Source organism: Bombyx mori, chromosome 23 (assembly GCF_030269925.1).
Source record: "Bombyx mori chromosome 23, ASM3026992v2".
Taxonomy (NCBI): Eukaryota; Metazoa; Arthropoda; class Insecta; order Lepidoptera; family Bombycidae; genus Bombyx; species Bombyx mori.
The window spans coordinates 9,041,059-9,065,925 of record NC_085129.1 but is presented as its reverse complement, the minus strand read 5'-3'; the positions used below and the strand labels follow the sequence as shown (position 1 = coordinate 9,065,925).

The 24,867-nt window shown below is 37.9% G+C and overlaps 2 protein-coding genes across 3 annotated transcripts; one reads left to right on the top strand and one right to left on the bottom strand.

Annotated features, from left to right (window-relative positions):
- The first annotated feature begins 1,032 nt into the window (after positions 1-1,032).
- On the top strand, positions 1,033-11,465 carry LOC101745783 (coiled-coil domain-containing protein 149). Of its 2 annotated transcripts, XM_062675222.1 has the most exons (8): positions 1,049-1,269; positions 1,406-1,654; positions 1,812-1,991; positions 3,301-3,582; positions 3,843-3,921; positions 5,031-5,169; positions 6,412-6,482; positions 10,775-11,465. In XM_062675222.1, the coding sequence occupies exons 1-8, from the start codon at positions 1,204-1,206 to the stop codon at positions 10,780-10,782; spliced, it is 1,074 nt and encodes a 357-aa protein (XP_062531206.1). In that variant the 5' UTR covers positions 1,049-1,203; the 3' UTR covers positions 10,783-11,465. The 2 variants fall into 2 exon arrangements, with proteins under 2 accessions (XP_004932656.1, XP_062531206.1); XM_004932599.5 differs by lacking the exon at positions 6,412-6,482 and having other exon boundaries at positions 1,033-1,269.
- LOC101745634 (armadillo-like helical domain-containing protein 3) lies at positions 11,366-24,768 on the bottom strand. Its single transcript, XM_004932598.5, has 13 exons — positions 24,609-24,768; positions 24,117-24,429; positions 23,728-23,888; positions 23,175-23,342; positions 22,080-22,191; positions 21,673-21,985; positions 20,930-21,009; positions 20,699-20,831; positions 18,709-18,793; positions 17,300-17,532; positions 16,147-16,273; positions 15,158-15,312; positions 11,366-13,933 (listed from the first exon to the last, which is right to left on the bottom strand). The coding sequence occupies exons 2-13, from the start codon at positions 24,383-24,385 to the stop codon at positions 13,733-13,735; spliced, it is 2,037 nt and encodes a 678-aa protein (XP_004932655.1). The 5' UTR covers positions 24,386-24,429; positions 24,609-24,768; the 3' UTR covers positions 11,366-13,732.
- Between the last annotated feature and the right edge of the window lie 99 nt (positions 24,769-24,867).

Here is a 24,867-nt window from a genome sequence, read left to right as displayed (position 1 = left end):
AAATTTTAAATCGTAAGAAATTAGATGAGGTAATATACCTCTACATTATGGGCGTTGGACCAAATGAAATTACCTTTCACTAAACGATGGACGAGCTCATAGCTTACGGCGTGTTAAGTGCTTACCGGAACGCATAGACATCTACAACGTGAATACTACCACCCATCTTGAAACATGTATTTTAAGTAGTCAGTGTATAGGTACAGTAAAACCCTTCAAACCAAAATGCAATACTACTTCACGTCAGAAATAGGCAGGGTGATAGTACCCTTGTGGACTAATAATGAGGCAATTTATAATTTTTCAGGTTTAATTTTTATTACACGGTGAAATGTAATTAACGATGATATTTCATTGAACTTTCTGGAGGAACCCGAGAATGTGCAACGATGGTGTAGTTGATAATCATAATTGTTACAAGAACGGTAAAAAAGAAATAAATCATTTCTAACAACTAAAATATACTTCACATTCTCGCCAAAGCTCCTTGAAAGGTCTATGCAAAGCTCTAACTGAAATGACAGTTAATTGAGTCGACTATTATCAAAGGCGGCAATCTGACTTTTGGACAATGATTGGTAAATCAGAAAAACGAATTATTGACTTTGTATTCCATTGGCAGTCACAAAACTCTTCGGAACGACATCTTAGATAAATAATAGGTTAACTATTAACATTTATTTAATGCAGGTTTTGAACCGTATTCTTTGAAGGAGACGATTATATTCAAATAAATCTGTATTGACATATCAATAAAAAATTCTTGTCCAAATGTACAGATTGCCGCCTTTGATAATAGACGACTCAATTATAGTATTTTTACTGAAACGCCTATTAAATAAAGAAACGCAGCTCTTATACACAAAGTTTTGTAAACGACTAAACCCATGTTTGTCGTACTAAAAGCCATAAATAATACACATAAATTAGTTACGAAAACCGAAAGTTTTATTTCAAATGGATTATTTGTTGAGTGGACTGTATGGGCAACGTTACTGTTGCCTGTTCAAGACACGAAACAAGTAAAAAAATGATTAACATCCGGAGCGCTAAACACGAATGTGTTATCAGACGATCAATATTTCAGTTTCACCAGCTGTAGTCGTTCGTGCCATGTTACGTTTGTCAAACACTGTTTATATAAATTTTTATGTTACTTGAAATTCATTTTACTTCGTTCAAATTATAAATCAGTTAGGTACAATGTTTAATAAAGCTGCAATCAAAGTGAAATTCCAAGATCAGCAATTGGATGACTATGTCCTTGAGGTAAAAGTCATTATCTTCAATTTAAATACTTGCGCAGTAAAAAAGTTTAGAGTGAAACATCGAATGTGGAGTAGTTGGAATGTATATCAATCTAATTAAAAATGGACTTTACTTACGAAAGTGCTTGTAATTTCAGAATTCAGTTTTGAAGAGCAAGTTGCAAAGCAAAGTTGATGCTCTCTGCATAATGAGTAAGGAATTAGATAAATGTAGTATGGAGCGTGATAAATACAAGGTTCTAGTTGAACATCTGAAATCCAAAAAAGTAGTTTCCTCCAAAATTGCGGAAAATAACAACGCTTACAGATTTACTCCAACCAACACTATAAGTAATGGCGATATGTTTGCACAAACCAAAGACCACAATAACATGCTAAAAGTTGAGGTAAATGAATATGTATTAAAAGGAAACGATAAAATAAAAACGTATTATTTTAAAACAGTTTATAACTCTTTATTGTGTCATTGTTTTCATTGACATTAATGGGCAAAAGAGTATAGGTATTTACCGCCCAGTCTTAAGTCGTTATAAAATCACACAGGTCGAAATGTTGCGGAGTAAGTTGGAAGAGGCCGCTGGAGACATCTTGGTACTCAGGAAACAATTACAAAATACAAGGCCATGTAAAGGATATGACAATAAAGATATATGCAACGACACAACGTACACAGCCGTTGATTACGAGCGTTTAGTTAACGATTTGGAAAAAATGAAGAAAAAGGTAGCCGGTAAAAATAATTCGGACTTACAATAATTAAATTTAAACAATCGGATGTGGTATTTAATTAAGTTGCCATTTCATTCATTTTAGGCAGACGAGCAAACTTTTTTTTTTGTTAGATGGGTGGACGAGTTCACAGCCCACCTGGTGTTAAGTGGTTACTGGAGCCCATAGACATCTACAACGTAAATACGCCACCAACCTTGAGACATAAGTTCTAACCTCAACTATAGTTGCAACGGCTGCCCCACCCTTCAAGCCGAAACGCATTGCTGCTTCACGGCAGAAATAGGCGGGGTGGTGATAGCTACCCGCGCGGACTCACAAGAGGTCCTAGCACCAGTAAAAACTTGAGGCATTGCCAGGGACATAGTGAAACCTAATGCGAAAGACTTCTCATACCTAGTTTGAAAGGGGCCGGATTGAAGGGACCCTACATGATTTATTCTCAGTTATTTATTTATTACATTATTTCCGACGCTTCGAACAGCTTTTCATGTTAGCGGACGACTCGATTATTATTCGTCGACATTTCAATAACTTATTAACTACCGTATATTTTTCTATATAAAAAGTTTTAAGTATCCCTAAGACTCGAGAAAACCTAAGAAAATACAATACTACCTACGTTCTTCACTGTTTCCCCTAATTTACATATTTCTTATGATGATATGACATACATATCCTTCTTCAAACGCGGCTTATAGAGAGTACTTAACGGTAGACAGCGGCTTGACTCTGCTGCTGCATTGCTAAAGTCCATGGGCGACGGTAACCATTCACCATCAGGTAAGCCGTATGCTCGTTTGCCTACAAGGGCAATAAAAAAATGTTTTGCTAGCCCGCATGCGTTGCTATCGTCACCGCGTCATTGCGATCTTTTTCTATCGTGAAGACAACATTAGTAAACGCCCAAAAAACTCGGTAACCCCATTACCCCATAGGAGTTAACCGACTCAAAAATGTAGTTGCCGAACTAAAATCTCGATTTAATTGAAGAGATTCAAATTGGTACCTATGTACTCATTCACTGTAAAACTAAGTCGGAGATTATCTAAGTCCGTGCGGGTTCAAAATACTTTCTACCGTTAATAATCAAAGTGGGATTAGTTTGAGAGCTTCCTGTGAAGGGAACATGGTTGTACTATTTCCTGGATACAGGACCCGGGTTTCTCAAGCTAATTTAATTAACTAATCTTTTAATACGCCCTATCCAAACATGTTACCATATAAGATCCGTAGGCCTAAAGCCCTGAAATATTAGTCTATTATTTATACATTAATTTGGATATTAATTATTTATCTACAGTACCAGCAGATACAACTAGATTACAGGGCTACGTTAGATGAAAAAGAAGAATTGGTGTCTGATAGAGATTACTATAAGAACAAAGTGCAACGTTTGAACCACCAAATCAGTTATCTGCTGTCGAACAGAAGTAATTTGCCGACGGGGGAGGGCGAAAGCGCCGCTCCCAGTCCGATAGTCGATATCGAAGCTTTAATAGCCGAAAACAAATATTTACACGAGAGAATAACGCAACTGCAAATAGAGAACGAACTTATAAAACGTAATTTAAGTAAATATAAGGTAGGTCCGTTCATGCAACACCTGATCAGTTATTACGATAAAAATGAAATTAATTATGTAATGAATTTTTTTTCCATCTATTTATAAGTATAAAATAATTTCTATAAATTCAGTAATATTAATTAATGTGGCTTTTTATGCCAAACATTATTTCACGTAGAACATAATCATGTAAATAATTCGACAAACAGTCGTAACCGTTGTTCGCTTATCGCATTGTGAACGAGGAAACTGCGGATAACGCTTAATTTATTTTTCAGACTCTATTGGATAACAGGAGTAGAAACTATTCTGTGCATTTGAAAAAAGGTTTCGCTGACGTCATGACACAAAAACAAGGTAATTTTATTGATCGTTTAAGTTGTACTGGTGGTAGAGCGTGACGCAAGCCCGCATGGGGTCCTGCCTAGAAGCAACGATGCGTATCATTTCGAAGCCGGGTACCTATTTTTCTAATAAAATACGTACTTAACCAATGTTCACGATTGACTGCCACGATGAAGGAATAACATCGTGTAATAAAATCAAACCCCGCAAAATTATAATTTGCGTAATTACTGGTGGTAGGACGTCTTGTGGGTCCGCACGGGTAGGTACCACCACCCTGCTTATTTCTGCCGTAAAGCAATAATGCGTTTCGGTTTGAAGGGCGGGGCAGCCGTTGTACTGTTTAAAGTGAGACCTTACAACTCATGTCTCAAGGTGGGTGGCAGCATTTACATTGTAGATGTCATGGGCTCCGATAAACCACTTAATATCAAGTGGGCCGTGAGCTCGTCCACCCAATCAAGCAATAAATAAAAAAAGGTGGCTGGTGGCATTCACGTTGTGTTAACTATTGGCTCCTGTAACCACTTAAATCCGAGCGACAACAGATCTCTTTCAGTTATCTATCCAATAAATAAATAAATTCAAATTTCGTTAATTCAGCTAATGTAGGCGCGCGAGTTCATGTCCATCCTGCAGTAGTGCTGTGACCTAATTAATTATGGTAATGTCGATAATATCTACCGATTTAGTCAACAGCTGTTAATTTGGTTTAATGTAACTTAAGGTAATTTTGCAATTTATGAAATAAAATAAATGTGATAAGTAATTACTTTTTTATTTCTAATAGAGAAAAATATTTTTTAAATTCCAATTCAATCACTATCGAATGAAAAGACAACCGACAGATCAGAGTCGGAATCAGTATGTATCTTTTTTTCTATCTGAACTTGTTGGAAGCGGAGTAGTTATGGTTAAATAACACAATAGCGTTAGCGTAAATTTTCGATATCGATAAGCGCGCGTCACAACCGTCACGGACAACACTCGACGCCAGACAAATGCGGGCAGGCGGGCGGAGGTGGGGCGAGCTGTCCCCCGCGCGTCGCCTCTGGCCCCGATGGACATGAACTCGCGCGCATACAGTACGTTCTCATCGTAATGTTTTTCTTTTGTGTTAGTTAAAGAATTTTTAGAAAACAACCTAAAATCGAACTCCAAGCACAACTCAGCAGCCGAGCTGAAGTCGGTTTGCCTCGGGCTATTCGAAGCCTTGAACGACAAGTCGACGGCTCTACAGCATCAAAGGAAAACCAACCAGTTAGTATTGGCATTGTTACGCGCTGGGGTTCGGGATAAATAAAATTCCACCAAAGTACAACTAAAACTTGTATTCAACACTTAGAACACTTAAACACTTCACAAACACTTTAAAATTCTCAATTCGCTTCTTCCGCTTCGCTTCAGCTGTTCCGTTCGCTGTTTCGCTTCGTGTAGTTCCGATTACTGACTGCTTCGTGCCATCTCTGCAACGCTTTTATAGCCGATACCACATCCCTAGAACTATCGAGAGTATTCCACACATCTCTAGTATTGTTTCCGCTCTCTGACAATAGATGGCGTTGTACTTCTCGAGCGTTCTAGGTGCTACTAGATCCTACGATATTCGTTCAATTATTCGGCGATAGATGGTGTTACTCTTACCGGTGGCCTCACGGAGCACATCTTACTAGGGCTGAACAGGCGGAAACCCATTCCGACAGGAGCCCTCTTCTTCGATATAGCGAAGGCGTTCGACAAAGTCTGGCACAACGGTTTGATATACAAACTGTATAACATGGGAGTGCCAGACAGGCTCGTGCTCATCATACGAGACTACTTGTCGAACCGTTCGTTCCGATATCGAGTCGAGGGAACGCGTTCCCGGCCCCGTCACGTCACAGCCGGAGTCCCGCAAGGCTCCGCCCTCTCCCCGTTACTATTCAGTTTGTATATCAATGATATACCCCGGTCTCCGGAGACCCATCTGGCGCTCTTCGCCGATGACACCGCCATCTACTACTCGTGTAGGAAGAAGGCGTTGCTTCATCGACGACTTCAGACCGCAGCTACCACCATGGGACAGTGGTTCCGGAAGTGGCGCATCGACATCAACCCCACGAAAAGCACAGCGGTGCTCTTCAAAAGGGGTCGCCCTCCGAACACCACGCTGAGCATCCCTCTCCCGACTAGGCGCGTCAACACCCCCGCCCCCGCCGTCCGCCCAATCACGATGTTCGACCAGCCCATACCGTGGGCCCCGAAGGTCAAATACTTAGGCGTCACCCTCGACAGTAGGATGACATTCCGCCCCCACATTAAGACGGTACGCGACCGTGCCGCCTTCATTCTAGGACGTCTCTACCCGATGATATGTAGGCGAAGTAAAATGTCCCTTAGAAATAAGGTGACACTCTACAAAACTTGCATACGCCCCGTCATGACCTATGCAAGTGTAGTGTTCGCTCACGCGGCCCGCATACACCCAAAAACATTTCAAATTATTCAATCCCGTTTTTGCAGGATAGCCGTCGGAGCCCCGTGGTTCGTCAGGAACGTCGACCTCCGTGACGACCTGGACTTAGAGTCCATCAGTAAGTATCTTCAGTCGGCGTCCATGCGCCACTTCGATAAAGCGGCACGACACGAGAACCCTCTCATCGTGGCCGCCGGTAACTACATTCCCGATCCTGCGGACAGAATGGAAAGCAGTCGACGTCGCCCAAAACACGTCATCTCGGATCCTCCTGATCCACTAACGGTGCTTTTAGGTACTTCAAGCACCGGTCACCGTTCTCGTCGAACCCGTCGCTTGCGACGAAGGGCTCGACGAGTAAATTAACTCTCAGACACAGCCCACTGAGTTTCTCGCCGGATCTTCTCAGTGGGTCGCGTTTCCGATCCGGTGGTAGATTCTGCGAAGCACGGCTCTTGCTAGGGTTCGTGTTAGCAACATCGTCAGGTTTGAGCCCCGTGAGCTCACCTACTAAAGTTAGGGTTACGCTGACATAGCCGCTAGGGCTATCAGCTTAGGTAGGAAAAAAAGAAAAAAAAAAAAAAGAAAAAAAAAACTTACCGGTGTAACAGTATTTTGATGTAAAAAAAAAAGGATTACGCATTATAAAAGGCAATCTAACTAAATTTTACTTGTTGTAGTTCACAGATAACCCTGTTATCTGTGTTGAAGTTAGACTAATATACCGTCGGCTTATTGCAAGAAGTCATTAAGTGACATATTCATTATTTTGGGAAAACGGCATTTTAGTTGGAATTAGTTAGTGGTTATGTTGATTAGCCCATATTATCCTTCATACATAACTACAGTGAAAAAAACTGAATGTTTTGGATTGCTTAATATGTATATTAATTAAAACAAGTGAGGGTCGGTAATCATATAACATTATATATTATTTATAAACTAAAACTAAAAGTTAATGACTTCTTGCTACTGTAAGTCGGTTTTATATGTGAATTAATTATTTCTTAAATTAAAATAAACCAACAAAATACTTATCAAACCTTATTGAAATAAACAAAAACGAATAATAACATAATATTCAAAAACATTTTTTTCATAACAGTTGACGTAAGAACTTGCAATAGCTAATATTGCCAAGTACTCACGACAACTTCGCAGTCTCAAAAGTTGTACATAATTTTATTTTTATTTTATTGCTTAGATGGGTGTACGAGTTCACAGCTCACCTGTTATTAAGTGGTTACTGGAGCCCATTGACATCTACAATGTAAATGCGCCACCCACCTTGAGATATAAGTTCTAAGGTATCAGTATGGTCACAACGCTGCCTCACCTATACAGAGGAGGGCCATTTGGATTGTTGATAATTCCATTCTCACGTATCGTTTGGAACCTCTGGGTCTGCGGAGGACTTCGGTTCCCTCTGTATTTTGTACCGTATGTTCCATGGGGAGTGCTCTGAGAAATTGTACGAGATGATACCGGCATCTCGTTTTTACCATCGCACCGCCCGCCACCGGAGTAGAGTTCATCCATACTATCTGGAGCCACTGCGGTCATCCGCAGTGCGTTTCCAGAGATCTTTTTTGCCACGTACCATCCGGCTATGGAATGAGCTCCCCTCCACGGTGTTTCCCGAGCGCTATGACATGTCCTTCTTCAAACGAGGCTTGTGGAGAGTATTAAACGGTAGGCAGCGGCTTGGCTCTGCCTCTGGCATTGCTGAAGTCCATGAGCGACGGTAAACACTCACCATCAGGTGGACCGTATGCACGTCTGCCTACAAGGGCAATAAAAAAAAACCCTTGAAGCCGAAACGCATTTCTGCTTCTCGGCAGAAATAGGCGGGGTTGTGGTACCCACCCGTACGGACTCACAAGAGGTCCTACCACCGGTAATTACGCAAATTATAATTATGCGAGTTTATTACACGATGTTATTCCTTCACCGTGGAAGTAGATCGTGAACATATTTTGTTAAGTACGTATTTCATCAGAAAAATTGGTACCCGCCTGCAGGATTCGAACCCCGGTGCATCGCTAGATACGAATGCACCGGACGTCTTATCTTTTAGGCCACGACGACTTAAATAATAAACTAAAAATAATTTTCTTCTCTCTGTTAGTCAATCACTCATGTATTCATTCAATAATGTATTTTTTAATGAAAATTAGGAACTGAGCTTAAACACCATACAAAAACATAAAACAAATAAAAAAAGATCTAGGTTAAAAAAATCTGTATCAGAGGTTTCTTCTTCAGGAAGATAATTCTTTATCAGGTATATTATTATACCAATGGTGTAGCTCTGCAGGCTAGGTCTTTAAAATTGGAAACGTAGTCATACCTATATTGAACAATTTTAAGTCGGTTTTTCCAAGCTTGAAGCATTTAACCTTCAAACACTGTAGTCCTACAGTGTCAATTGACTTATTAAACATTAATTTGTTTCTCAACTCTTTTAGGCTCAAGATATCAGAGTGGCTCATTAGGTACTATAGGTTCATACGGCGTCTTTGCTGTTTTTTTTTCTTTTTTAGCTTTCTGTTCGATCTAGCCAATCTTAAAACATTACAGAGGTCTATCATAGAAAAAATTGGCATAAGACACATTTGATTTTCGATAGAACTATGCATATTATCGACCTCCATATTATGTGTGTGGCCCAATTCTAAATACTTACGTTCAATCACCTCAAGGTGGGTAACTTGAACTAAGTATAGCATTAGGAATAACAGAAACTGATTACGTTCTTGCATCAGCTCGCTGAGTTTCTCGCCGGGTCTTCTCAGTGGGTTGCGATTCCGATCCGGTAGTAGATTCATTCACGAAGCAGCTGTTCTTGAGTTGTTAGGTCTTCTTCGGAGGCGCACGGACAGCTGTTAGCAAATCCCACCCCTCTTGCCTGAGCCTTTGCTAGCCCACATGTCCTGGTGAATCTGGAAAGGACTCCGGGCCACCAGTAATCCTTCAATCCTAAAAAAATATAAAAAAGCCTGTCTGGTGTTACAGTGATTACTGCAGCTCATAGAGATCCAACGTGAAAGCCACCACCCATCTTGAGACCCGAAATCTAAATCTAAATTGTTCCGTATGCTGCTTCGCTTCGATGGTGGTACCAACTCGTACGGGCTTGCCATACGCCATACCAACCATCCTATCAGTAAATACAAGTTGGCAATCGTAGTCCACTGGTATGATTCTCAGATAACGATGTTGCCCGTTCTCCAGTGTATCATTTAACATCTTCTACACCCGTGGAAAGAATGATGCTATTGTAGGTCAGGTGTTTGCTTGCTAGGTTGTGCGAAGGTTGTTCAGAACTTCAATTGCTCCAACATCTTGCTTCCTCATCCTGGTTTGAAACATTTATTTCGTTGCATTTTGTCAGAATTCATTAACTTCTATAACAGGCGTGGTAATCAATGTATCGCCGCAAACTGAGCGAGCGAGGCAGTACTCTTTCGTCCCGCGTAAACCCACCCTCACCCGCGTTCGTCGGTTTCGTCTTATGCCCCGTGTTTCCTAGACAAGCTGTTTTGTCGCATTTCACCAAACCCTATATAACTCACTAAACTACAACCGAGGAACCACGTAGCCTGCAAGAAGTTACTATGTTCTTTTAATCGATGTTAACTTATTAAAATCATGCCATCAACAAAATGGAAAAAATAAGGAAAAAGAATAAATGATTTTATGGAAATCTTAATATTATGATTTATATTATATTAATATCGATAAAAATCATTAAGATTACTTATTGTGCATTTGTGATGAAATGATTCATTACAGAAACTAACTAAATGTAAATAATGAATTTTATCGAAATGCAATTTTATGCTATATTATACTACACTGTTTTGATAAAATTAATTAGATGCTGAAAATGAGTTCTGTAATGTAATGTATGCTGTTTTCAAATAATTATCCATTTAATAAAAATAACTAGTGCTGCTTAGTGAATCTTTGTAAATGCCGGACTTCCAAAGTTGCAATTATCAATTTTCTACCAAAGACGTAACGGCTAAAATTGGCCAGCTAGAAATTTGTGTGTTATTGCATTTTGTAGAATATGCAAAAATGAGCCCATTATAGATAAAAACGCATTTAGTGATTTTTTGCAGTTAATGAGTTCTTGCAATAAGCCGACGATACATTGAGCTACACTGCGCTGGTTGTGATAACATCAAAATTGTTAATAGCTTTTAATAATGTATTTATTTCGTTAGACCTCATACTCATACATAGCAAAATTTACAAAATATAGAAAATTACGGAATCGTGTTATTGTAAATTAACCTAATGAATTAATCTACCAACTATCGTTAGAATCAACCTGAAAGTAATCGTAGTCATTTAAAGATGTCAGGAATATATATTTATTGACGCTTAAATATTTCGTTACAGAATACTAGCAAGCAGATTGACAGAATTGGAGAAGACTTTGGAGGCTTGGTGCAACGGTCAGAAGTGTATTCCGATATTCCCGTCACAAATGTTGCTAGACGAATTTATTCCGGAAACGAGTTCCACGAAGTCGGACGATTCAAAAAGTCAAGAACACACTCCCGAGGACAACAATCGATTCTCAGACAGCGACGAGGAGTCACAGCACAACGGAGACGAACAGAATAGTGATGCGTTATCGAACGAATGTAAGGGCGCAACAAAAACTGTTTTGCCCAAAGAGCTAGAAGATCTTGTTCGAGAGGCACTAGCAGAATTAAAACCATCTCAGTGATAGCGGACACATAATAGGGCTACCACGGAATTCTCAGTATCGATAGAAACATATCGATAAAAAAATCCCTAATGAATAAAAGAACAATAATAATATATATAATAAAGTTAAAGAATAATTTTCATTTGACAAAGTCGTTCCTGTGATATATAAATATTTTTCTTCAAATATATAAAATTTTTTTCAATGTTAATGTTCTTACAGTTTTAATTTAGCTGTAATATTATTTTTGAATAGACAAAGAAATAATACTAATGTTTGCAAAAAATATTTTTATTTCAATGTTTTACATTAATGGTTACATTGAAATGGTTTATGATTACAAAATAAATAATAATTTAAAATAAAAGAAATAAATTTTAAGAAGACAAATATGTATATTTGTCTTCTTAAAAAAATAAAACTATGAAATATTTAAATGCGTAGGATAGTCCCCGGCACGTAACTTGACAAGAGTCGTTAGATGCGCAGAAGTCGTTTTTTAGGTCTCTTTGGTTGTCAAGCGGGACGCGGGGAAAGACGTAGCACCGTTCCGAGCGCGCGATTGGTGAGTCAGTCGACCCTTCCCTCCCGCACCGCGTCCACGTTCCGTTCGCTCCCGGTTACACATGCGCCTACTAAAGTTGTAGGAACCCTTTGTTTATATTGAGTTTTTGTTACGAGTTGTTATTATTGTTTTAAATTTAGTTTTTGTTACGAGTGTTATTGTTTTAAGTTTGTTTGCAATGCCAGGACCAAATACCAATGACCATATAGTCGATTCAGTCACTGAGCGTTTTTATTTTTTTATTTTTTTTATTGCTTTAATGGATGGACGAGCTCACAGCCCACCTGGTGTTAAGTGGTTACGGAGCCCATAGACATCTACAACGTAAATGCGCCACCCACCTCGAGATATAAGTTGTAAGGTCTCAGTATAGTTACAACGGCTACCCCACCCTTCGAACCAAAACGCATTACTGCTTCACGGCGGAAATAGGCGGGGTGGTGGTACCTACCCGTGCGGACTCCCAAGAGGTCCTACCACCAGTGAAAAATTATTTACGCCAGTGACGACAGCGACTCTTCGTTATGTCGACGATGAGGAGCTAACTCCTTCCACCAGCTCAGGTGCTACCATAAATTTAATCCAAGGGGTAGCACTATTAGAAAATGATAGTGACGACGGCGACACATAATTTTTAATATTTAGTATATTTTAAAATAAACTTCTTAACTTTTAATTGTATTTTATACACCTAATACACTTCACGAATTCCTCTCTTTTCTTTAACTTTCTTCTAAACACACAGGCTTAAAAACAAATTATGGCAAATAAAAAAAGAATAAAATAAAATTATATTCACGCAATAAAAGTGACCATTTTTTGTTGCAACGTGCACTATGCGCGACATTACCCCTACTACACCAAAACCTTGCCAACTTACGTGCCGCTTACTATAACTACAATACACTTTTTACATTTAGTTCAATAAACTCATATCATTCATAACAGTAGGGTCACATTATCTTTAGTAGCGCGTTAAAATTTGAAATTTACGACAAGGCGCCCTCTGTCGAACAAATGCAGTTAAACTTTCCACTTTTTACAATTCTTACATACACGAAGCCTTTTAGAAAATCTCACTAAAGTTATACGCTGTATAATATACGCCGTAATGTTGCCGACCCCTTAAACGTCAGTCTTGTAATAAGTTAGTTACTACTTAAGCTTTCAAGATTAAAGCCCAATACAACAATTGGGCATTTAAATATTTTTTTATTGCTTAGATGGGTGGACGAGCTCACAGCCCACCTGGTGTTAAGTGGTCACCGGAGTCCATAGACATCTACAACGCAAATGCAATTTGTAAAATATTAATGGTAAATATATTTTAAAACAACTATATTTTTTTTTATATTTTACCTAGAAACTGATGTATTTTAATGTATATTCTATGATTAGCTTGTGATATGGCCCCGAATGACGTCACATAAAATGAAGTTTGCATTTAGCCGCATTCTGCTGTTTTAACGACAAATTTGAAAAATAAGAACTTTTTTGTCTTCTCCATTAGCCTCACAGACTTGTGACGTCACAGCAGAACGAAACCTGTAGGTAGCGTTTTGAGTCGATTGTCCAACCCGACTTATAAATAGAACCTATACATTGAACATCCAAATACATTACTATCGCATTTTGATGACAGTGTGAGTGAAATAATCAATCTTCGACAAGTAAAACACACCTATTATCAAAGTTAAATTATTCCATTTGATTGTCACATTATTGACCTCATTATTTATTATTTGCTATATTAAATTAAATTTATTACAACTTTCACGATAAAGTTCATTAATGTTTTAGATAAATTTAGTTTTACTTTAAACCACAATAATATGTTTCCCCATAGACACAGCTCACTGAGTTTCTCGCCGGATCTTCTCAGTGGGTCGCGTTTCCGATCCGATTCCGTAAGGTTCGTGTTAGCAACATCGTCAGGTTTGTGCCCCGTGAGCTCACCTATTAGTTAAGGTTAGTCGAGATAATTACTTCAGTACGCCACATAGGACACCGGTGACCAGTTAAATAGAGCTCCCGATTACATTAGCGTCTGACCGGGCGGGGAGTGTCCCGGAGCTCATCACGGGGCGGCAGTGTAGTGGTGGAGCGCGGCGGCGGAGTGCTGCTGCAGCGCGCTGGCGTCCCCCCTCCTCCGCGCCGCCCGCACCGTCCTCGCCAGCAGCGGCCAGTGCTCTTGCTCCGAATAGCGTTCATAGCTCTCGAGTCCCTTCTGTAGCTTCAGTATCAGGCTGTCGTAGTTCTTGCGTACCACTTCCAGTATCTGTGGGAGGGAAACGTCAAACGGTCATGTGACTTTTTGGCGGGAACGCGAGGAGTGAAGTTGTGTGATTTATTTTATTTTGTCTATTTAGTGTTTTTTCAGGTATAAACGTGTAATAACTGTTTAGTATCTGTGAAAGTGCACAAATTTGCGAAAATTAAACAAAGCTGCTGAACGTAGCTTCTCGGGATCCTCCAAAAAGTCCACTGAAAAAGTATCAGTAAATGACCACCATTTTACTGAGATTATATTTCATCCCATATCATCTCATTTCATTACATTTCATTGTTGCCATGTTTTACATTAATCAACTTCATTTCATTTTATAATATAACTAGCGACCCGCCCTCGCTTCGCTTCGGAAACATTAAAACACACATGAAACAAACAAAAATTTTTTTTAAAAAGTAGCCTATGTTCATCAGGGACAATGTCGGCTTCTAACGGAAAAAGAATTTTTCAAATCGGTCCAGTAGTTTCGGAGCCTATTCGAAACAAACAAACAAACAAATCTTTCCTCTTTATAATATTAGTATACATTTTTCATAAAAAAAAGTTTTCCTTAAAATTAAAATAAAACTTTACCTAAAGGTCTTAGTTACCAGGTCATAAAATCCCTTAAAAAAACACATTCATTTTTTTGTGACACTGTTAAAGTTTTACTCTTTTAGAATGTTTGGGGTGGATGGACCATCTGCCATTAGGCGATTTTAGAGTTCATAGACGTGAATACAGCGAACAACGGAGCACACATGAGATTGAAGTCTTAAACTCATGACAGCTTCATAGTAAAAACATATAGGACTATATCACCCATCCATTCGGGTTTATAGTCCGCCCAGGCACCTGTATGGTATATTTGATTCAGACTTGTGAGATTGTTATGTGATCACAGGATTCGTAGTTTATTCAATTGTTTTTAGTCAAAGACGTTTGTTGTTTAGAATGATAATACACCTTTTACTATGCAATTTATCGGTTTTTTATTGTCTTGTAGGCAGACAAGCATACGGCCCACCTGATGGTGAGTGGTTACCGTCGCTGGTTACCGTGAACATCAGCAATGCCAGGAACAGAGCCAAGTCACTGACTAACGGGCAATACCATGGAGGGGAGCTCATTCCAAGATCGGATGGTGCGTGGCAAAAAAGATATCCGGAAGTACACTGTGGATGAAAGCAATAGTTCTAGATAGTATGGATTAAGTCTACTGAGTTGCATTACCTGCTCCTCGGAGGGAGTCGACAGATTCTGTTGGTCGAGCCACGCTTCTATCTTCACGGAGAAGTGCTGGATGATGGCGCGCACGTTCACTAAGCAATTGGCCAGTCGCAACGCTTCGGCTTTATATTCGCCGTCGCCGGTGGAGTACCGCAGAGCTTTCATTATACATAATCTTTAAATTAATACGTGAAGCAAAAACTTTGTACCGCTTTTTACGAAAATTGCGCGGACGGAGGAGTATAAAATTTTACACACCTATAGTTTATATAGAGAAGGAGTGCAGATTTAGAAAATATTAGCATTTTTTTTTTAAATTGTGTATATAAATACTTTAAATAAATAAAAAACATGACACACACTACTGTGTATTTGACACACGCACGCATACACACTCTTTTGTTTATTGTTAAAGTCTGGTCAAATTGAGAATAGATTAATATTGTTTGTCTTCAATATTATTTATCTATAATGTAGCCAGAGGTATATGATGATAGTCTTTGACAATAGACCCTGAATAATGTTCAAACTTATAATTTAAATCAATACAATTGATTTATAATTTAAATCAATACAATTGATTTAAATTATATGTTAGTCGAATTTCGACTCCGAGCGACTACTATAAGTATTATTACGCAAAAATATTTCTCAATCAACAAAAAAAAAACAACTGTAAAAGCGTAAAATTTTTTTTAATATGTTTATTATAAAAAAAAACGTGGCCCAAGGGATAACACGGCCGGTCGTGTCTGGCGATGCGACGGTGCCAGTGTTCGAATTTCGCAGGTAGGTACTAGATATTTATTCTTAATGTACGTACTTAACACACGTTCACTAATAACTTCCACGATATTTTATAATAAAAATTTGGTCCCGAAAAAATTGTATTATGCATAATTTCTAAACAATTGAGGCATAATATACTTCATGTCACAAACAAACCAGATATTGATATTATTATGTTATTTGTGTGGATTTAAAGTGCTTACCCATATAAAATAGATTATCGAAAACTTGATGCATTCTAATTAGCTCGTAGTATAATTGATCGTACGATGCCGGAGTGGGTAGGAACGTGTCGCCCAATGTTATAAATAAGTTGAAAATGTTCACCACCTGAAATTTTGGTAATTTATTCAACAAGATACACGATTATATCAATTAAACAATTTGCGAGATTTCCATTTGTAAAAGTAATGCGGGAGTGATGTTTTCTTGAACGCATGATATGATGGATGCAAGTCGATGTCTGTGAACGCAGCGATATATAGACAAAGGAAGGGGATGACGTGTGAGATGACAGATGAACGACGACGAACGAGGCGGTGAAGGAATAACATCGTGTAATAAAAATCAAACCCGCAAAATTATAATTTGCGTAATTACTGGTGGTAGGACCTCTTGTGAGTCCGCGCGAGAGGGTACCACCACCCTGCCTATTTCTGCCGTGAAGCAGTAATGCGTTTCGGTTTGAAGGGTGGGGCAGCCGTTGTAACTATACTTGAGACCTTAGAACTTGTATCTCAAGGTGGGTGGCGCATTTACGTTGTGGATGTCTATGGGCTCCGGTAACCACTTAACACCAGGTGGGCTGTGAGCTCGTCCACCCATCTAATCAATAAAAAAAAAAAAGGCACGAAGAACACGAAACGATTAACGATTATTAATTTAATTAATAGTATTTTAATAAAACGTGAAAGTAAACGCGAAACTTTTATTTGTCTGAAGCCTGCATCCCACAGTAATAAGTGTCAGGAAATAATCAAAAGTATCGTTTAGTTTCAAATTAATCCTCAAAACGGATCCGTATCAATAAATCAATTTCTTAGAGTCAATATCAGGTAGAATAAGTGAAATCAACAATATTGGAAGTGAATAAATACACTGGAAATGAATAACACAAAAACAAAATTTTAACAAATAAAGAAACTTTAGAAAATTAAAAATGCATTTTTAGGAATAAATCAGAAACTATTTATTGAAATGGAACCACACGAGAAGCACTAGCTTTCAAATAAAAAAGAACCATCAAACCGATTCATCTAGAAAAAGTTAATACACATAAAAAAAATACAATCTAATTGAGAACTACCTTCTATTTGAAATCGGTGAAATCTAAAAATTAAATAACAAAACGCGAACCTGTTGCGCCATTATGAAGATATTGTGTCGCTTCAGTAACGCGGTTTCATTGGTGACCAAGAACTTGAGCAGCGCTATGAGTGCGGCCCACAGAGGTCGCCAGTCTCGCGCCAGACGAACCTTGCACCGCTTCTGGTAGCTCAGTAGCCGGAGGAGCACGCCCACGCACAGGCTATACAGCTCGCCGGGGAACTTCTTCAGCAGGTGACACATTATGAACTCGACTAAAAGATCTGCAACGTGAAAACGTCATGTTTGCACCAGAGGTCAGGGCTTGGGAACGGTTCGAAAAATACCAGGTCATTTTAATTCCCAACCAGGTTTTTCGCGAACACTGACTAGGAGCGGAATCGATTTCACGTCAATACGGATCCTCCTGATCCATTAACGGTGCTTTTAGGCACCACAAGCACCGGTCACTGTCCACGTCGAACCCGTCGCTTGCGACGAAGGGCTCGACGAGCGAATTAACCCATAGACACAGCCCACTGAGTTTCTCGCCGGATCTTGGTCTCGAGGTCTTGCCCTAAGCATGTCATTAGAGTTCCTCCCGATCCATTAAAGGTGCTTTTAGGTAGGCAGCGGCTTGGCTCTGCCCCTGGCATTGCTGAAGTCCATGGGCGACGGTAACCACTCACCATCAGGTGGGCCGTATGCCCGTCTGCCTACAAAGGCAATAAAAAAAAAAAAAAAAAAAAAAAAAATAGGTACCTCAAGCACCAGTCACCGTCCTCGCCGAACCCGTCGCGACGAAGGGCTCGGCGAGTAAATTAACCTATAGACCAGCGCACTGAGTTTCTCGCCGGATCTTCTCAGTGGATCGCGTTTCCGATTCGGCGGTAGGTTCTGCGAAGCACTGCTTTTGCTAGGGCCAGTGTTAGCAACACTTCTAGTCTGAGCCTCGTGAGCTTATCTACTAGTTCGGTGAATCTAGTATAACCCCTCGAGGTTACGAGAATAAGTAGATAAAAAAATACAGAGGTCCTATGACGCGATGAAATTCGTATGCATTAGAATTAGGATATCCGACAAAGACAGACAGAGTTGGTGATGGTTTCGACAACTCTGCCTATAATCACTGACAAAAATTAATAAAAAAACTTTTCAAATATTTTATTTTACCAACGCAGCGTACACTGCACGTAACGAACACACGAATGGACAAAAAATAGGTGGAGATATTAATGTTGTTATGCCTATTAGCTTTGGTATCAGGTTAATAATAGGTGGATCATTTACAATAATAATTGCAGCAATACAAATAACGTAAACAAATAATCGTGTCTAAAATGAATATTATAGTTTATAAACAAACTGGGAATAGTTTTTCTATTAGGTTTTTTTTACAACATTACTTGTTTTGAAAACACTATCAAATTTCATCATAGCTAATTTGGTCGAATGCAAACCTATTAAAGTAGACGCCAACGGTTGTGACGGTGGTTCCTCAAGAACTATTTTCCTATGACGCATCGGAAGTCTATATAATTGTACCTGAAACAAATAGGTAGATATTATTTATAAATATTTTTAGGTACATATCATCTTTTCCCAGGTCTCCTGGGTACCGTCTTATGCGGCCTACACACGACCCTATTGCGATATCGGAACAGGGGTGAGGAGTACCCTAAGTCGTACCCTAAATCACTAATATAGGCAAATCGTAACCCGATTTTTATTGTTTATCTTAAACTCTAAAATCGCTTCGGGCGAGCTCACGAGGTACGATTACCCCCACTACCGCTGTCCCGATATCGCCACTGATTTTAGGGTCGTGTGTAGGGCGCATTAAAGGCTTATTACACTTGGCTAAATTTAGTCGACTGAATTCAGAAGCAAATTTAGAAGCTAGTTAGAGGCTTCAGATTACACTGTTCTTAATTCAGTTACTGATAAATTGCCAGTTTAAACGCGTCGAAGTAGGACGTGTCGTGTGTGTAAGAGGATGGCCCCAGTATTGTCTAGACAACAAACAATTGGTCTTGGCGTAGCCCTCGCTGTCAGCTCAAATGAAATAAAAAGAAGAATATGGGTGAAGAAATATTTATTGCTGAGCGGAAAGTTAGCAAATATGAAGATTATGAGTGATTTAGAACCAGCAGACTTCAGAAATTATCTACCAATGGATTGACGAGATCATTTGACCTAATATTAAACCTTGTGACACCGTTTATTCAAAAGCAGGATACTATCCTACGACATAGTATAAGTTCAAAAGACAGATTGGTTGTAACATTAAGATTTCTTGCAACAGGAAATTCGTATCAAGATTTAAAATTTGTTCTTAAATATCCCAACCCCTGCTGACAAAAATTATCCCTGAAACATGTCGGGCTATTTATAAATGTCTGGCATATTAAATAAAGGTGACAGAAACAAATACTTTTTATTCGGAAGTAAAAAACAAACTAAAACGTCCTTACGCACGGAGAGCTATGGGACGACTGAAATCAATAAGTAACTAAATGCGATTACACCTTCCTAAACGCGTTTCGAATTAGGCTTCTAAATTATTTAGTCAGTCAGAAATCATCCTTGCTACTGAATTTAGTAGACTAGCTTACTGAATGCTATTACACTTCACTGAATTCAGTCGACTAAATTTAGCCAAGGGTAATAAGCCTTTTAGTCGGAAAAGAGGAGTCGTTGGGGTTTAGTCGACAGTACGTTCCGCGGGGCGAGTCTTGCGCGGCTCACGCCTTTCTAAAGGCGTAGTCTCTTACGAATTGGAAAAGAACGAGGATTTCGGTCCCCGACCTCTCTTATTAGTTCTTTGAAGGTGCCTGAGTCCGACATGATCCCCGTCAGCCGGATATCCGTAAAGTGAGGTACGCCATCGATAAAAAAAAGTACATACCATCTTGAAAATATTTGAATCGACCAAAAAATTGCATGTATTTTACTATATTTATTAGGAATAAATAAACACTAAAACTCTTACTACGTTACAATGAAGAAACATGATGCAATTAAATTTTTTTCATTGCCTCAACCCATATTGCACAATGAATTGCAAAATGCACGTTACTTAAAGTTCGCTTTCGTATTTTATCACTGAAGGACCATGTTTTGTATGTTGTGCAACAAAATAAAATAAAGATCGACATACAACTACACAATGGGACCCCAAAACGGAATCTATACTTCTATACTAATATATAAATCTACAGTGGTGTTTACGGATGTTCCGTTATAACTATTGAACCATGCATCCGATTGACTTGAAACTTGGTATCCATGTAGAAAATACATGCAATTAATGGATAGGCTAATATTTATATGAATGTTGGACTCCTTAATAATAATAACAACAAATAATAATGTTAATTTTAAATGCCCAGCGAAGCGGGCGTGTACCGGCTAGTATGTATATATTATTGATAATTATTTCATCGTTACCTTAAAAGTGAGGTTTTGGTCGTGCATAATTGAATTAGCAAATTGGTCCTCCACGATGCACGTTAAAGTGATAAAACAAAGACTGCACTTGTTAATACTACTTTCGCTCCTGGTGTCCGCCATTATGATTGAACTAAAAACATAGCCAATTTTGAATTGACATTGCTACAGTTAAATTTCAAATAAAAACATCGGTATACTGACCGTAATTTTATGCCATGCTATACATACCAATACTGAAAGAATGTGACTAGTAAATTCGTTGGTTGATCATTGTCCAGGGCTTGTATTTGAGCGAGGTTCGGTGGACTCTGAAAAGTTATTTGAATATATTTATAAAACTTTAAATTTATAATAATAATTGAAGACATGAGTGGATGAAAGGGTTAAGTATCATTTTTAAGATTTTTGAGTTTTTATATTGAATGAAGTTGTTATGTGCCTATAAACGATATTAGACCTTAAAAATCGGGGTTTAAAGGCTATTTTTAGAAGTTGCATGTGATGAAAGAGTTATGTACGAAGAAAAAGTACGTTTTCTCAAAATTAACAAATTATATCATATCCCCTTCATCCACTCATGTCTTCAATTGTTTATAATAAATATAATAAAGGTGGTGGATTGCGCTTGTACAGGATTTACATCTCAGGGTAGTCTTTGCCTTTACATTTTGGTGACTGTTTACTCTGATGGCTTAATGTAATGATTCACTGGAAGTGGGCACCAAGTATCTTATATTAAAAATTTTGATAGCGGTCTTAAGCGGCAACGTTTTTTTTTTTTTTTATTTCCCTGGTACACAGACGAGAATACGGCCCACCTGATGGTGAGTGGTTACCGTCACCCATGGACTTCAGCAATGCCAGGGGCAGAGCCAAGCCGCTGCCTACCGCTAACGTCAAGCTGTTAAATTTTTTAAGGGCGAACCGTGACGATTATTACATTTCTTTACTATGAAACTTCTGTATGTTACCTGGTGAGGCGGTAACGTCGCTGGGGGCGATGGTGGCGCTGACGACGCCGTCGTTGAAGACGAATGTGCCAAAGTCGTCATAAAATTCCGATTTAAATGCGAAGCCTCATACATAGCCAGGAGCATTCCTTCTTCGGCCCCATTGTTCCTTTGTCCCCTGGCTAAAGGTTGTTGTTCATCATTTGTTAGGAATATACCCCCAACCATGCTAGTTAGAGATGACAACCAACCACCTCCACCCCCGTTGCCTTGCATACCACCGAATGCTGACATTACATAGTCATTCAAAGCTGTCGTTATTACTTGGCCATAGCTAGAATAATGTTATTTTTAAATTAAACTTGATTTATTTATTGGAATATCATTAGTAAAACCATAAAGGTACATATTTCAACAGTAATGATTACCCGTTCAAAGCCAGCTCATCATCTAATATAGAAAGTTTAACAACATATGGATTTGTTGATTCATGCTTCTTATAGTTTATCAAAAACATCAGTAACATAACTACATCATAACCTGAAACATAACATTAATTTATAATTACTGTCAAGCAGAATATATGTTTGGTTGAAAATCGATTCTATGAAATTTCCATGATTTCTGTTATATTAATTGAAACGCTGTGTACAAAAGATAAGATTGTGAATATCGATATTGTTACATTTATGTGGTATACATACTTAATATAATTTATTTTGCCTTATCTTAAAATTTACGTAACTTAATGGTTATGAACGAAATATGATAAAGAGCATTAGAATTTATACTGTGTGTTAACAATAAAGTTATTGCTCCAGATATCGTCAGATTTTCGTAGTTTGTTTTCTTATTTTATTCAATATTTACGATACTAATATGTACAGGGTCCACTGACCATTGGCTGGTGTTAGTATTGACTAATCACTAGAATTCAAATTGTAAAAGGGTTTTCATGCAGATTTATTCTTTTTTTATAACCATCCAAAATAGCATCTAATGGCACGGGATTGCCAATCCTAATACACACAGTAGATCCTAGGGGCACAAACATGTTCCTGCCTACTGATAGTTCTCTTAAACCACAGTTGAAAGAAATGTCTGGGAACAGTTAGGAGGGAAGTTAATTCCAGAGCTAGATGGTATATGGCAGTAAATGTAGATCAGTTTTTCCCCAGGGCAGGTGACAGGAGGCACCTGACCCAGAAGTTTATATATTTGTTACTAGCTGACCCGGCAGACTTCGTAGTGCCTCAATCGATAAATAAAAGACCTAAACTTTTGTATAAAATAAACTTAAAACAAACAAAAGAAATCCGTCCGACGGGGGACACATCAAAGGGAAAACAAAATTGTTATTATTATTTAATTCAGAGCATTTTTATATTTATCTACCTTAAACTTTCTCTGGACCTCCACAAATAATTCAAGACCAAAATTAGCCATTTCGGTCCAGCCATTCTCGAGTTTTAGCGAGACTAACGAACAGCAATTCATTTTTATATATATAGATTGTTATTTACCATGCTGTTGCCTTTCTGTAGTGGTACAAAGCAGCTGTATCAATGGCTCAAACAAACAGTTTGACATGAAATACTCCACAAAAGGATTCTCATCTATATTTTCTATTCCAGTTGCTATAATAAGCAAGAGCTTCAGAACCATTGACTTTAAGCTCTCATGAACATCACCTAAAACATTAAGATATGATTTATGTTTTATTATTTCTGTCATTTTTAAGTAATTTAATTTTTTTGGGGCCACTGATGATTGACTGAATATTTTGATGATGTCTATGACTCAAGAAGAATATTTATAAACAGAAAATAATTAAATAAAGCTTTACATCAAGGTTTAATATGTGTATCCAAGGTATAAGGGTATAATAAATAACAGATTCAAATTTTATAAGTCTATAGATATTCTCATTCGCAATTGCTGTATGACATATTTCATTACAAAAATAGTAACTTGAACAGATTCTTGTTTATATCTAATATTAAATACAATATACAATTTGAATCAATCTATAGTCTTTAGTAGTAGTTTTAGCAGGTAGAAGAGACTTTTACAAACCTGATAGTATAATACTGCATTGTTCAAATAATTTCACCATTTTAGTATCAGCATTCTCTTGCCCAATCATTATAGTTTTGATGTTTATGTTTGAATCCTGTTCAAGTCTTTGATACATAGTAATGAGTAATGCACTTAATGTTTGTAAAGCATAAAGCAACCTAAAACAACAACAATATACACACAATTATTTAACAGATTATACCACAATTTTCACATTTCATCACTGTTGCAAACTCCATTATGTATCTGCTTTTTAATATGTATTCCAGTTAAAAAAGGTTATTTTAATTTTAGGATATTTACAACTCATCCTTTTGTTCATACTCATACATTTAATCTATAACGATTAAAAAATAATTTTAATGGTTATTGATGACTTTTCTTACCTTATATGATGGTCTTGTCTCAACATTTCTATACACTGTTCAACCAATATATTCATACTTTCTTTCATGTTTATCAGCTGTTCTGTGGACAGTTTGTGTATTTCTGCTTCCAGCTGTGGTATTTTTGGCTTCAGAAGAAAGAATTCATCCCAAAAAGTAGGGTTATCAGTCGTTAAGTCCTCTCCTCGAAAGAACGATTCATAAATTTGTACAACCTTCTCTTTTAAGTGTCTCTTTGATCCAGAGCCACTTCTTTTTCTCATCGCCATAGTGAAATTTTAAATTTTAAATATATTTTTTTGCTCGTTCCTTACTGCAAATTTGAAGCAGAGAGGTGAACTATTTTTAAGCTGCAACACTTATTTAGCAAACAATAATATTATTATCTTGATCATATAAAATAGCAATCTCCAATGCTAATAAAATTTCAAGAAATCCAAGACCAACATTGGTACGGCAAATTTTTGTTGGGAATATATTAAAATAACTTACTTTTTTTATAAAAATTTAGTATTTAATTCTCTTCTTAGTATTCGTAGGCATAAATATTATAGTATTAAATACTACATATAATAAAAGTGTATTAACTACATATGTTCGTAAGTGAATTATGAATTTCGTGTTATTTGTCACTGTCGTCAGTGTTGTCCATAGATTATACACTTGGTGTTGTCGATTATATTAAAGACAGTGTCAAACCCATTAAAAAAAATTGCCAATACTCCCTCAATGCTAACTACACCTCTACGTG